At 49.3% G+C, this 15326-nt stretch overlaps 1 protein-coding gene across 4 annotated transcripts in view; it reads right to left on the bottom strand.

Annotated features, from left to right (window-relative positions):
* PLXNA4 (plexin A4) overlaps positions 1–15326 on the bottom strand; it is a 451641-nt gene that overhangs the window by 101135 nt on the left and 335180 nt on the right. For all 4 annotated transcript variants that reach the window (XM_027702477.1, XM_027702478.1, XM_027702480.1 and 1 more), the window contains 3 exons: positions 12712–12865; positions 10022–10121; positions 7240–7354 (listed from right to left, as the gene is read on the bottom strand). In XM_027702477.1, the coding sequence (XP_027558278.1) occupies positions 7240–7354; positions 10022–10121; positions 12712–12865 (369 nt within the window). The remainder of the gene's footprint in view (positions 1–7239; positions 7355–10021; positions 10122–12711; positions 12866–15326) is intronic.

Below are 15326 nucleotides of genomic sequence, written 5' to 3'. Positions count from 1 at the left end.
CCCCCTCTGACGAGGATGTACCCACTGCAGTACACATCTTTTCTAGGAAAGAGCTGTGAGGGTGGATCAGAGCTGAAATGCCAAAACACCAGGAGCCCTGAGGCACAGCTGGATCCACACTGTCAGCTCCAGCCTCCTCCCAGATTACCCCTGCCTCTCCCTGGACAGGATGCCAACCAGACTGAACCCCTTCACCCACTCTTGGAAACCCTTCTAAGAGCGAGATAGATGATAAACACCAACCCCTCATGCTGCTCAAAAGCAGGTGGCACAAAACATGTGCATCCCCCCACCACATCCCATCTACATGGGGTGGCTGTGCCGGTCCCCCTGCCTGCTCACAGCACTTGAAGGCAGCAGGTTGCCTGCAGTTGCCATGGAAACCACACCTCACACCCTCCCCTGGATGACAGACAGGTGCCAGGAGAAGTGAGTGGATAATTGAAAGCCGGGAAGGACTGGGAGCTCTGGAATTGGCCTCGCTGCAGCTGTCATTGCAGTCCCTGAGAAATGAGAGGGGCATTCATTGGAGCAGAGATGGGTTTTCTCCTCTCCCCGTGCTGCTGCTTCCAGCAGAAGCCTCTCTAGATGGGTTAAGTGAAGCTGGAAACGGGAGAGGGATGGAAACCAAGCAGTTGCCACAGCAACAGCTGAAGATGCATCACCAGGAGGTTTGTTGATGCAAAGGGAGCAAGGAGTTGGTCCTGCTCACCCCATGGCCCAGCAGGTCCTCTGCCCCCTCCCCAGTGCAGCCACTCGGCGCAGTGGGGAGCATTTTGGGAGGGGGTGGCCACTGTGCCTTTCTTCTACACCTTAGGAAGAGGACAAAATGGGACCTTTGGACTGTTTTTTGAGACCTTGAGGCAAAGTCCTTCCTGAATCACAGAGGGATGTACCAGCAGGATGGGGAAGGGCAGTGCTGGGTTTACTACAGATGAAGTCCATGATGAGGAGACGTGGGCATTAATACAAAGAAGAGGGTAGGATAGGATAGGATAGGATAGAAATAGGATAGGATAGAAGTAGGATAGGATAGGATAGGATAGGATAGGATAGGATAGCATAGGATAGGATAGGATAGCATAGGATAGGATAGGATAGCATAGAAGTAGGATAGGATAGCCTAGAAGTAGGATAGGATTGGATAGAAGTAGGATAGGATAGGATAGCATAGCATAGCATAGCATAGGATAGCATAGGATAGCATAGAAGTAGGATAGGATAGCATAGAAGTAGGATAGGATAGGATAGGATAGGAATAGGATAGGATAGAAGTAGGATAGGATAGGCTAGGACAGTAGGATAGAATAGGCTAGCCTAGGCTAGGCTAGGCTAGGGTAGGATAAAATAGAACAAAAGTAGGGTAGGATATAAGTAAAATAAGCTAGGCTAGGCTAGGCTAGGGTAGGAGAGAAGTAGAACAAGACAGAAGTAGGATAGGATAGGATAGTAGGATAGACTAGACTAGACTAGACTAGAATGGAATATAATAGAATGGAACAGAAGTAGGATTGGATAGGATAGGAAAGAGTAGGATAGGATAGGATAGCATAGGATAGGATAGGATAGGATAGGATAGGAAAGAATAGGATAGGATAGCATAGGATAGGATAGCATAGAAGTAGGATAGGATAGCATAGAAGTAGGATAGGATAGGATAGGATAGGATAGCATAGGATAGGATAGGATAGGATAGAAGTAGGATAGGATAGTAGGATAGAATAGGCTAGGCTAGGCTAGACTAGACTAGAATAAAATAGAAAAAAAGTAGGATAGGATATAAGTAAAATAGGCTAGGCTAGGCTAGGCTAGGATAGAAGTAGAGCAGGATAGGATAGGATAGGATAGGATAGGATAGGACAGGACAGTGGAATAGACTAGACTAGACTAGAAGGGAACAGAAGTAGGATACGATAAAAGTAGAATAGGATAGGATAAGATAGGATAGGATAGGAGTAGAGTAAATTATGTTCAGCTCAGAAGGTACCTACAACCACCTGCCTGACCACTTCAGCCTGACCAACACTTAAAGCCTATTATTAAGGACATTATCCAACTGCTCCTTAGAAGTCAGTCAGTTCATACTGAGTTGTCATCATCACTCTCTGCCTTCTTTTTTCCCCTTCCTTTTTCCCTGTTTTTTCCAAAAAGACCCATTCCCAAGAAGGACAAGGAGCTGGGCAGAGCTAAACCACTGCACACCACTGCAGAGGCCACTGGTAGAGCTTTTAGTTCAGCACAAGGCACGGGCAAACACTGGGCAAAGCAGGCTCTGCTCCTCAGCAGCTGCTTCCAGGATACAGCTCACAAGGCTTTCTATCTCTTTTGACAAATTAATATTCGAAGCAGTTGTTTCTTTTATGTGGGCTCTGCTGTCATTAGCACGAACAACTCGACATAAAACACTCTGGAGCAAGATCTTTTCTTCTGTTCCCTTTTTAGGCAGCAGATGAAAATCCTTTTAATAAAAAAGCCTGTTTGGGGGAGGAAGGAAAACACATGCACACACAAATCGTCTGAGAAGGGAGAGATGAAAACCTCCTTCAAGGTAATTAAATGATTATGTATCTGTTAAAGCCAGTGAATAATAGATTTGTTATCTAGGCTTGCTTTTGGCTTTTGCCATTTTTTTCTCCTCTTTTTTCCCTACACAAAGCTAAAATCCTTGCAAGGCCTGGAACAACATAGTGTTCATCTTAGAGAAAAAGGCACAACAAAAAGATTTAATCCTTTATCCCATCAACTCAAGTAGGATACCCCAGCACCCCATCCTTGGACAGAAACACTGATGAAGTGAAAATTACCCCCTTGGATCAGAGCAGATCTGTACAAAGATGAGATGGGCAATGCAAATCAGGAGAGACAGGAGCTGTTTCTACAGCTTCTGTCCCACTGGAGACCCTCAGATCAATTGTTTTCCACCTCCTCGCCTCAGTTTCCCCTCAAAATTTTGACTGTCATGCCCATTTACAGAAGAAAATGACTGAGCTCTCTTACTTGGTAATTGTGTCAGGTAAGTCAGGGTTGATTTCACAGTGTGTTAGTCTGGTTTGTGTTCAAACTCTAAGCCTGCACTGTGACTTTAGTTATGGTCAGCAACAAATGTCAAAAGCAGAGACAGGATGGCCAAGAAAAAAACAGAAACTCAGCCCACTCCCTTTTGTATCTGAGACTAATTCTCTCCACTTTTGCCATCAGCTTTTTGGGAAAAACAACAACAGCAACAACAACAATCCACTTCAGTATTAAAATGCTCTTTTTTCCTCGTGTTTTCCCTTCCTGCCCTCAGTAATGATAACATCAGCTCCCCTTTATAAAGCAAGAAGTCACTCAGTGTATTTCAAGCCAGTGGGCCTGGTTTTTGAAAACCTGCTGTAAAGGGAAATTACACGCCAAGGTGAAGCATTTCTGCCACAAATCATCCAGGGACTTTGTCAACCCCGTGTGATTAAGATCAGTGCCATAATCATAAATACTCTTGCTTTATGACCACGCTGGAGTTCTTCACTGGAGCAAACACGGGCTTTCCCAAGGCTCCCAGACTAGTTGATCCAGATCTATCACAGGCAGAGCTGATCCACCTGACAAATGACAGGAAAGAAAGTCATATCTCCATGTTGATGGTGAGGGATGTGCCTTTTCTGTCCTTTCCCCGTCTCTGGTTGTTCTGCCAGGTGGGGCTGGCTGGTCCCAGCTATCCATGATGCCATTCAAAGGCTCCCCTTGGATGGCAGATCACAGGCTACACAGACACAAACAGCATTTTGCCTTCTGGACAATGTGGGTCATGGCCAAAGCCTTTCTGCTGTCCCACTGGATCAGCCTCAAATTCATCCAGCATTCTAAATTAATCAGCAAATCACACTAAAATTAAAGTAAAATCCCCAGATCCTCTCAGAGAACATCAAGAAGACCTAAGTGAAAGGCTGAGCCCATGGGAATCCAGAAAGCTGTGAGGTGTCCTAAGGAAATGATGGAGTCAGAAAGTTACACAAGGGCACAAACCTCCCTTCAAAGCACTCCAGGCTGGTCCAGGGGTGATGGGTGCCAGCCCAGCGAGTCCATTTGCAGCCCAGGCCATCTGGAGAGTGGGAAGTCTCTTCCCACATGATGGCAAGATGTTGTACAGGCAAACAGAGAACAAAAATCACCTGAGGGTGGGTGTTACAAGAGAAGGTGAAGGCCATAGTGAGGGGGAGGGTAGAAGGCTTGTCAGGCCAGCAGTGATGACTACAGAGGGAAGCAGTTCCTGGCACAGGTCCATATGACAGAGCAACACCAATATTTGTTTGCTTGGCAAGGAGTCTCTTGGTGCAAGATCCTGGAAGATGCCCAAGCTAATCTGCTCAGCAAACCCATGGAAAGACTGCAAATGGGATGGTCCATCCACCCCACACTGGTGGTACAGCTTCCCATCAGTCCTCCCTCCAGACTTACTGATTTAGCAGGTACTCATGCCTGGATGGTAGGAAACACTCCCCTCTCCTCATCCTCCAGGGATCTAAATACTTCCAGAGGAAAGGACTGAAAGAAGCATGGAGATGAGAGGCCAGTAAGAACAGAGCCACTCAACATGATGGTGCGTTCCAAGCACTGCTGAAGGTGGCATTGGGAAGTCTGGAATTGAACCTCAGTCCTGGCAACTTTGTGAGTCACCAGGAGCTGGGTGAAGGTCTGGATGGGAAATGAGGAGCCAGGTGTGGCTTCAAGATACCCAATGGTTTCTACTGCTCCAAGAACCCACTCAACAAACAGGCAAGTGTGCAGGACAGAAAATGATAGCATTGCAGGTGAAAGTGAAAAACAGGCAGTGGAAGTTGCAGTGAGAGGGATGAGTCAGTGGGAAGGTGGTTTTTCAAGAGAAGCGTGGGAGACACGACACAGCGTTTGCTCAAAGTGCCATTTGACAAAAACCTTCCTGGCCACAGAGGGGTTGTAAATCTCTTTGTCAGAATGCACTTGTGATGCCATCCTTCCCCAGCCCAAGTGTCCTTGACAGCCACAAACACACAAATGGAATGAGAGGGACTCTGAAGTTACAGGGTATTTCTCACACTCCCAGGCAGAAAGGAAGCTCGGAAACTTTTGGGGTTTGGAAGGCCATTATCCTTCCAGACTTTGTAGTTCCAGTGCTTGGGAAGCGTTTCCTCTGTCCAGTAGACAGGAAACCCAGCTCCTGAGCTGAGCAGCTGAGTGCCAAATGCTGTATCCCAGGGGAAAGAGGTCCCATTTGTGCTCAGAGATGGTTTTGCCGCAGCCCCTGTTGGGAATGACCCGTGTAACATCCATGTCTCACATGATGCTGTCATTGCCTTGGAGACCAATAGTTGTCTTCCAAGGTCAGGTTTGTGCCTCTCCCTGTGCCATGCAAATCCCACAGAGCAGCTTTGCAAGATCAGAGAGGGAGTTTATGAAGCTTAGCAGGAAATTCTCTGTTTAAGGGGATAGAAGAGAGAAAAAAAAACTCTGCTGGCAGACAAAGCCCCCCAGGCTGGAGCTGTCTCCTGGTCTGAAGAGAACACCTTTCAGAAACCAAACTAGTAGAGAGGTGATAAAGCTAAAACAGGCAGATCTGCAGAGTCTGATGAGCCCACTCCCTTCCTCCCCAGTTCTGCAGAGCAAGGCCTTGAAGTGGATAAAGACCAGGGGCTGTGCCATCCCCAGCCCATTCCCTAAGAAAGTGGGATCATTCTCGTGGTCTCCTTTCTGATGAGAGCAGTGTCCTGAATACCAGGGGTGTGATAGGGGTTGAGGGAGCAGGACATCCACTAAGGTTTGTAGGCATTTCTTTTTGGACAGGGGGCTGGAGGAGAGAAGAGGTGGGAACTGGGAAGGTGAGTCCTCTGCTTGGTACATGGGACACCCCAAGAGGAGCCAGAGAAGATCAGTGGTGGTGATGGTTTTGCAGTGGTGTTTCAGTGGGAAGCTGAGACAAAGTGTCCCAGGGGATTCCACTCAGCAAGAGACCCTTCCAGCCCCTGAAGTGCAAGGCACAGAAATCTGTGGGCAGCAGGACTGGACAAACTGTGCCAAGGCTCCACGTGAGGGAATAGTCCCTCTCTGGCTGAGATAACCTTCAGAAGGGCTGAACTTTGAGCTGCTTTCCTTCAACCCTTCACCACCCAGTGGAAGGTGCCAAGCCCTCCACCTCCTCAGCATGTTTTCCAGCAAGTTTACAACAAATTCTGCATCCTGGTAGACTGAGAACTCATGAATATTTACGGGTTGTCCCAGTGGCACAGCAGGTCAGAAGTTCTGATGCAGGACACCTCAACCAGCACATATGTGGTATCTCAAGCAGCACTTATGGAAGGGGTGGGAGGGAACAGGGATGCCATGGGAATGTGAAGACACTACATGTGGGTCTTCTGGTTCAGCTGGGCTGGAGCAGGGGCTGGAGGTAAGTGGGGGACCACATTAGAGACACCAGAGCCAGCAGGCAGGTCGGGGAACAGCGAGGGTTTCACCCTCTGAATGCAGAACACGTTTCCAGAGTCTTCAGCAGCCACTTGTGCCCTGGTGGCTCAGCAGGTATCAGATCTCTTAATGGGTACTGGTCCCTGGGGCCAGGCAAACAACCAGCCCTCTCAGGTCATTTACCAGACAGCCCAGGATGCTTTCAGACCCGTTCCTGGCCAGGAAGTAATTAAGTAGCTTCCTATTTGTATTCTCCCTAGCTCCACTTGTCTGCGAGTGCTCGTTAGTCACAGTACCTGCCAGGCAGCATTTGCAGCTCTGTGTTAAGCCCCAAGGTCCAGTTCAGCTCAGTGGCTGGCAATGAGGCATCTCCTGGCCTCATCTGGAGGCAGTTTGAGGCACTGACCATTAGGCTTCAAATCCATGAAGCCACAAAGGTGTTCAAAGCGTGGCAGAAATCTACTGGTACCATGGATAAAGCCCTAAATCCTTCCCAGATCTCAACTGCCTGGGAGAGGTGCTTAGAGTAGAGTATTTCCTTCTCTCCTGGAGACGTATTACCAGTGTTTTCCATCCCTCCCAGCCCCTTGGTGCCAGAGTTTGTCATGATTTTCCAAGGTAACCCACTCCCTGTAGCGTGTGGGAGGGAGGGAGAAGCTCCCTGAGATTTTGGCAGAGCAGAGAGCAGAGGAGCTGTGTACAGAGAGAGAGGTGAGGGTCTCCTGGAGGGTGAGGGTGGGACTGGAGGTGGAAAAGGCTTCCTGGGCTGTTAATGTGACAGGTGACATCAACCCCTGACACACACCCTGTGCCCCTGCCTACCTCAGGCATCTTGACTCGTCCCTCCTGGAAGGAGCAGGAGCTGGGGTCGTGGGTGCACACGTGGCGGTACTTGCACCAGTGACACCTGTAGGGGCTCTCCACGCATGACAGACACCTGGGAACAGAGAGAAAGAGCAGTCACCTGGCCAGCAGGGTCCCATCAGCCAACAGGACAGGCCTTGAGGCTGAGAGCCTTTCTCAGAGGGAAACACAGCCTGGTAAACATGGGTTTTTTGATTTTTTTTTGACACAACACCATCAGGTTGCAGGATGGTGCTGGACTTGCCATGGCCTGAGCTGGTTGTTGCTGGGATCACAAGAATCTCATGTTTATTAGTTAATTTAGGTTGCATTCGTATCATTGCAACTGGAGGAATAATAAATATTTCTTGCATTTTGATTGCCCTGTTGCAACTTTTATTCAGACTATCAGCAAGTTCTTGGCTTCACACACAAGAGGCATCCACATTTTTGCCCAAATACTGGGTATAACAAAAAATATGAGATCAGGGGATGGGTGGAAATAAGAAAATATGAGATCAGGGGATAGGTGGAAATAAAAAAATACAAGATCAGGGGATGGGTGGAAAATACTGCAGCCTGGCTGCCTCCACACTGAGCTGCACCAGTGCCCTGGTAGCTGTGAAGACATCAGGAGAAGGTGGCCAAATGAGGGACTGGTGGGAGGAGTGATGCCCATGGAAGGCAAACCCTGGGCACCAGCAGTTCCATGGGGTTAATCCTCACACACAGAGGCCAGAAACCAAGTGGGATGCACCAAAATCAAAAAGTCAAGGATGAAGCAGGGAATTTTCTCCCTCTGTGTCCCACAGGTTTATTAGTGTGAGTTCTGACCAGGGTGAGGAGGCTCCTGCAAATATATTAACTGCATTTTTCTTTCCTTCACCTCAGCAGAGAAGTACAGACCACTGGAGCAGCTACCTGGGAAGCAGAGGGCATATTTAGGACATCACCTACTCAGGATGTAGGAAAGAGCCATTCTCTCCACCTTACAAGGTTTTGCTCTCCTGTCCCCAGGGGCTCTGCAGAGCAAGAGCTGCAAACACCTCTCCTGGCTGTGTCACAGCACTGACTTACACCTACATCACAGTTCTTTTTAAATGTAATATATGTCTGCTCACCAGCAACCAAAAGGAGCCATAACAAACTCTCTGCACAATCCTGGTCACCCACACTCTGGAGACCTTCACGTCCAAGGCATGGAGGGGCTGGAGCGTGTGCAGGGAAGGGAAGGGAGCTGGGAAGGGGCTGGAGCAGCAGGAGGGGCTGAGGGGGCTCATCCTGGAGAAAAGGAGGCTCAGGGGGGACCTTCTGGCTCTGCAACTCCCTGACAGGAGGGGGGAGCTGGGGGAAATCAGGCTCTGCTCCCAGGGAACAAGGGACAGGATGGGATGAAACGAACTCAAGTTGTGCCATGGGGAGGTTTATATTGTATTAGGAAATTATTTTCCATTTAAAGGGTTGTAAAGCCCTGGCATAGGCTACTCAGGGAAGTAGTGGAGTCCCCATCCCTGGAAGTGCTCAAAAAACGTGTGGCTGTGGCACTTGAGGACATAGTTTGATGGTGAACATGGTGGTGGTGCTGGCTGATGGTTGGACTTGGAGATCTTAGAGGTCTTTTCCAACCTTATTGATTTTAAGATCCTATAAAGCTGCAGACTCCAAAGTACCAGAAGGGACCTTGAAGGAGGTAAATTTTCCTGGTTTTTACTGGGGTTTTAATGGGCAGGAGAGAAAAAAACTGCCTCCAGCAGAGCTTGTCTGAGCTTAAGAGGCATCCACACACCCTCTCCCCTGTCTCTGGGAAATCCTGCTCAGCTCCAATCCACCCTCAGCTCTGGTACAGCAACTTATTCTTCAAATTGGTAACAAGTGCTTGCTCTGATACATCGAATTAAAAATGGATAGTGTAGTACAGTTTGTCAAGTAAGGAACCAAAACATGCCATAAATATTTAACACCACCATCTCTCCTGCTCTCCCCACCAACACTTGCTTTCTGACACTGTTTGTCAAAGCAGCAGGAACATGGAAATAGGAATTGCCTTTCCTTGTGAATTGCTGAGCCGCAGTAATTACGTGCTTTTGGCACTTCTGAACAGGCTCAGTGGTGGGGACAGAGCTGCTCAGCCTTGCTCAGGGCTGGATCATCCCACTGGAAGAGCATCTTTCTGTGGGGGAGCTGAAGATCTGCTGTGGTGGGACAGCTCCTGAGCAGCCCTGGGTGGCAGCTGAACCCCAGAAAAATGGGGTGGGAGGCAGGAAAGGAGCTCACAGCATGGAAAAGATGGTCTTGAGGGAATCAGCTGGGTGTTCCCTTCTCACTTCACATCATGCATGAACCAACCTTCCAGACTGGAAAGACCAATCCCATATTAACCACCTGAGGCAGACTCCTGCTGGTGGGACTGGCAAGATGGGTGAGGGTTGGAGGTGCATATTATGGGCAGGATCCAGCCATCCACAAACACCTGATTAACAGGAAGATGTGGGGGCCACGTGCTGAGGTCATGACCCAGTCCTGACTCAATTCTGTGGCAAACTGCCCCTAATGTGACGCTCTGCCTGCAGAACTACTGGTCCCCATACTCTTGGTCTTCTCGGGAAGGACCCCATCATCCTGACTACCACAGAAGTGACCCCGACCCCATGTCACCTCCACACATAACCAGCTTCCCGAGGGACACATGCCCATCATCAGGGGGTTCTGTGGCAGAGCCAGGGGCGGAATGGGAAGCAGGGATCAAAGGAAAGGAACGTACGAGTTGTGGACGCTGCAGTTGTAGAAGACGAAGCTGGTGCTGGCAAAGGTCATACCCGTTTCCTTGGACTTGAGCTGAAGCTGCACAATGTGGTGGTCTCCTGGGGGGAAAAAAAGACATATCAGTGTGTGATTGCTTTGTCAGCCTAGTTAAGCACTGCTGGCCATGCCACCAGCCTGAACCTGGAGCTGTCCCACATTACCTTGGCTGGTCTGCCCTCAATAGATGTGGAAAGTACAATAAAATCCTTCTGGAGCCCAGTTCTCCAACAGAGTGACCTCTCTGTTGGTGTTGGGATGATGGAGTGCATTTTCAGAACTGGAAATTATTGTACCTGGGAGCAGAGTCTGGGCTAGACCACGACAATGGGTCTATATCATACCTCACTAATCTCAAAAATATGGTGACTGAAGCCATCAAATAGGAAAGCCCAAAGAATGAGTGCAGATGGCTGGAATTCAGAGGCTGTTAAAACAGAGTATTCTCCTTAAAATTCTTCCTTGCTGCTGGTTCATTTGATGTTCCCAGAAGGAAAGGGCCTCTGGACATTTCTTCTACCTTCACTCAGCCCATTAACCTCAAGGTCCATTCCCCTGGTCTTCGGCTGCAAAGAACCCATCTCAGTGTGAGGGACATGCAATCCATCACACTTCCAGAAGGATCCATCCATTTCCATAGCAGACCCATGGGAACCTCAGCTCCTACACCCCATCTCCTCATTCTCACTGCTCCCAAACTGGGCAGTCAGTTGTTACCTCTTCCCACAACACCAAAACCACTATTCAGAGCCCATCATTGTGGGTAAAGAGTGGGTGCAGTAACCGCAGTAATTTGGTGGGGAACTGACCCACAGTTAATTTGAGATTTACTTGAGTGGCCCTTTCTGTGCTATTGACACAAGGGGGTGTAGTGATAGGACAAGAGAGAATGGCCTTAAGATGAAGTAGGGAAGGTTTAGATTAGATATTGGGAAGAAATTCTCCCCTGTGAGGATGGGGAGGCCCTGGCACAGGTTGCCCAGGGAGGCTGTGGCTGCCCCATCCCTGGCAGTGTCCAAGGCCACGTTGGACAGGGCTTGGAGCCACCTGAGCTAGTGGAAAGTGCCCTGCCCACGGCAGGGGGGTTGGAACTGGATGACTTTTCAGCTCCCTTCCAACTCAAACCATTCTATAATTCTATGATTCCATTATTTTCCTCCTCATCTAAAGACTCACGAATCAATCAGGACAAAGCAAACTGGACAGTCCATCACAAGGTGCAGCCACATGTGCACTCACCCACCTTCAGGCACACACAGACTCAAACACACACACACAGACACTGCACAGACCACACACTTCACTAAACACGTTTCCCTGCCAGTGCTGGGCTCTGCTGCCCATCTGGTGCCACCAGCTCCGACAGCTCTGCCATCAACACACCGTATTTAACAACTTCACAGCATCTTCCATGTATTTTAAAGCAGGAAGCAAGGATTGGGTGGCCCCAGGGATCAGACATGTGACAGAACCACACATTCTTTGGTTCCAATCCAGCCCCTGGCTCTGTGCATGGAGCACTTGCTCTGTGCAAGGTGTGGAGCATCAGCTGCTGAAGTTGCTTCAAGCTGCTTCTCTGAAACCACACCACACATAAATCTCTCTCTCTTGTCCTGCCTCCAGCTTCCACTGCTATTTTTGTTTTCTGGTTGATTGTAGCCTGGCCTGGGAGAGATGTCCACACCAAGGAAATAGTTTCTGGCATCTGTAAACACGAGTGATAACTCAGCAGGACCTGAAAACGGTAACAACCTTCTGGGGGCTTGTTTTGGGACCAAAAGGAGAGCACATGCAGCAGAGATGATGCTGACAGCTCATGTCACTTCATTTTCTGTGGTCTGAGGATGCTCAGAGGCAAACTTACAGCAAATTTTCACAAGAAGCCAAGGACAAGAATGACAGCATCCTCTGTGTCTCACTGGGCAGGGTCGAGGTTTTTATAGTAAGTCCTTGCAAAGAGCCACAGGTGTTATTGAAAAAAGGGGGAACAAAAAAGGGTAGGAAGTTGTGGATGGGGGAAGTATCCTTGGAGACAAGGTGTTTTTCTGTGCTGAACCACTTTAGGAGAGGGAGCCAGCAGCAAGACTGGAACAGCTGGAGGCAGTAAAGGCCAGGGGTAGGGAACTGAGCACAAAGACCTAAATCTGTGAGGAATGGGATGAATTTACAGACAGGATCACTCAGGTGTGCAGGACTTTCTGGCTGCTACACAGGATGGGATGTGTTGAGAGCATGCACAGCCTCATTCCCCAGGTTTTGTAACACCAGCCTGGGCAAAAGGTGAGCGAATATCCCACATTCATGTCTTGTCTTTGCTAAATATATGTAACTGCCACTCGGTGGCAGTCTGAAAACACCTCGTGTCACACACACGAGCACCTTAGGGTAGGTACTGGTGTTGCAGCTCAACACTTGCACACGTGTTCACACAGAAACACAGGCAAATTCACACAGCTCATGCCACAATGTGCTGCTGGGCAGCTCCACCAGCATCCCACCAATCCCAGTGCTTTCCATACCCTGCTCTCAGGCTGCCGTGAGCCAAATCCTTCTTGGTGAGAAAGCAGGAGAGGCACAAGGGTGGGGGGTGAGGACCTTCAAACACTCAGGGAGGGAGAAGTGGTGCAGGCAGGGGAGCTGTGGGATACTCACCGTTCTCTGTGATGATCTGGGGCACCTCTTTGGCAGCTGGTGAGATGCACTGGATCTGACTGCCCACCACCAGGCCATCCATCTCTGAAAGGTCCTCGAAGGTGCAGTTGACTCCTGCTGACAGCTCGGGGACGTTGTAGGTCTCCAAGACCAGCTGCAAGCAAAGACGGAGCGAGAGAAGAAAAGATAGAGAGGAAAAAAGAAGAGAGAACACTAAGCAAAACAACAGAGCTGGGTCAGCAGGAGAGAATTACACTGGAGAGGTCAGACAAAGAGCCTCTTGCTAGAGAGAGCATCCTCCTTCAACAGAAAGCAGCGATTCAGGAGAGGGGAATCAGTGGAGGGGAAGGGGATGAGATGCCGATGCTGATGCCGACACAAGTGGTTTGTGGCTGTGCAGGGACAGCTGCACTGCATCCCAGTGCTGGCTGGGTCAGTGGAGGGGTGGGGGAGTGCTCACTATCTGTCATGCAAGTGTCAGGTTAGGCAGGGAGTCTTTGGAGCCAGCAGTGAAGCCCGGGGCGGTGGTGGCCCCAGGGCCCGCGGTTTCTGAGGAAGGTGAACTGCTACTCACAAGAGGCTCTCTGCAGACTCCAGAGAAACTGGAGCGCTCCAGTCTAACTCTCTACGGGCTGCTCTCCCAGCATCAGCAGGTGGGGAGCACTCTGCCACCAAGTTCCTGTGTGAGGAGAGTCTAGTTACAGCCTTCAGTCCACCACAAAACCACCGCTGTCTCTAGAGGCACAGCAAACCTCTCCTGCCCATCCCACCGAAGGAGCAGTTGGCTCTAGGGGACCTGCCATATGTAAAAACCCCTTGAAGGAGGGACTGACCATGTTTTTAGAGTTCACAGCCTCTGGCATTGCTGTGTCATTGCTCATGGTTGTGGCAGAAGGAATCTCGTGGCTGGTCTCCAGCATGTCCACACTTTGGAGAAACACCATCATGGTGCCGACTTCCCAGACCAGCCACCATCCTGCACCACAGCCCTCCATCACTGAGGGTCCTGCTCCACTCACCAGATCATACCTGAACACAGGGAGGCATCCCAGGGGTCTTTAGCACCTGCTGATGCCCCAGTAATTAGTACAAATTTAGCATTTCTGTGAGCAAACACTAGAGCCAACCACTAGACACAGATGCTCTCCACACTTCCCTCCTCCACGAGCTACCTGAGGCCCCATCTGAGGTGACAGCCACTGAAAGGAGACAGATGCATGCTGAAGTGTTGTTTCTACCAGCACAAAGAACAGAGGTCAGTCCAGGTGACAAAGCAGGACAGGATGAGAACACAACATAACCCTTACTGCTTCCACACACTGTGGGAGTGTTTTCCTCACCTAGGGAAAGGCTGGAGCTGTTTCTTCACACCAGGCAACACCAGGGAGAAAGGCTGAGCAGACAGGCCTTAGCCCTGGCTGACATTAACTCTTTGTGAGAGTAGGTTTTCTTGGTTTTATAGACAATGATCATTTTTGGGCAATGGGAAAGGTGAATTTTTTGTCTTGGGTGGGGAGCAGGAAGAAGCTTTGGATATCTGGATTTAGCACACAGGCTGAGTCCATTCTCCCAGTTCATTGACACCCTGCTGGCAATGGAGAAGGGAAAACTGTTCTGCTCAGCAAGTTGCTTTCTGAGCACGGATGGTGCAGAATGAAGGTGTGCCATGAAGAAGATGACACCAGTGGACAGACCAGAAGTGCTTGGCCACAAATTCCATGAGCCAGGGCACATTCTGAACACACAAGAATTCCTACATCCCACACTCCTGCTCTGGACCTGCTCCAGTGAGGAAAGCATGGATCCTTGCCCCAGCAAGGAGCTCTTCTCAGAAATCCCAGAGCAGCAGCACTGCACTGAAACAGACTCGGTTAAAATTTTCCAAGCCCCTGTTAGTGCTCAAAATTTAAAAGATTGGCTGACCACATAATTCTCTGCCTCAGTATCGCTGACCCTTTGCCAGAAGCCAAGTGAGATTCCATAAGGATACCACCAGCCATCTGTTTGCTGGTGTTCCTTCCTGGTTTGCCAAGAAACTCTCTGTGGTGACTGGATGAGCTGAGTCACCAATTTAGCTGGGACTGGGCTGAGACTCCCACCACAATATTCATGCACATTTCTGGGCAACAGATAGATTTTGGCAACTTCTGATCCCAGCAGCTCTGGGCTGTCTCGCCCTGGGAGTAACCCAGAGGTAAAGGTCTTTTATTCTGTTATCATTTCCAGTCTCCCTGAGCCAGCCAGTCCCCCAGGATTTATTCCAACATGAAAGAATTCAACAACTACTGACAGAATAAGAAAAAGAAACCTTGAACTCCCAGAAGAACAAAGAAGTTAAGATGTCTCAGATCAGTTTTGTTTGAAGCCTAGGAAAGTAAAGTCACAGCAAAGTTAAGAGGCTGAAACAAAGCAGCAATGATTGGACATGTAGGCTTTGAAAGGCTGATTTCATTGTCACTGAAATAGTCCCAGCACTCCAAAATTCTCCACCTGGAAGGGGTCTGGCAGCTGCTGCCTGAGCAATTCCATTTGGACCTTTCAGGGTGTGGGGTTAATGACAAACTCACTCAGAGATGGAGCTTTTAGGGCCTGGATCATCAACTTAATTCCAGCCC

Source organism: Neopelma chrysocephalum, unplaced genomic scaffold (assembly GCF_003984885.1).
Source record: "Neopelma chrysocephalum unplaced genomic scaffold, ASM398488v2 Primary Assembly neopelma1_187, whole genome shotgun sequence".
NCBI lineage: Eukaryota > Metazoa > Chordata > Aves > Passeriformes > Pipridae > Neopelma > Neopelma chrysocephalum.
The sequence above is the reverse complement of the archived record's forward strand: the minus strand, read 5'-3'. Positions and strand labels throughout refer to the sequence as shown.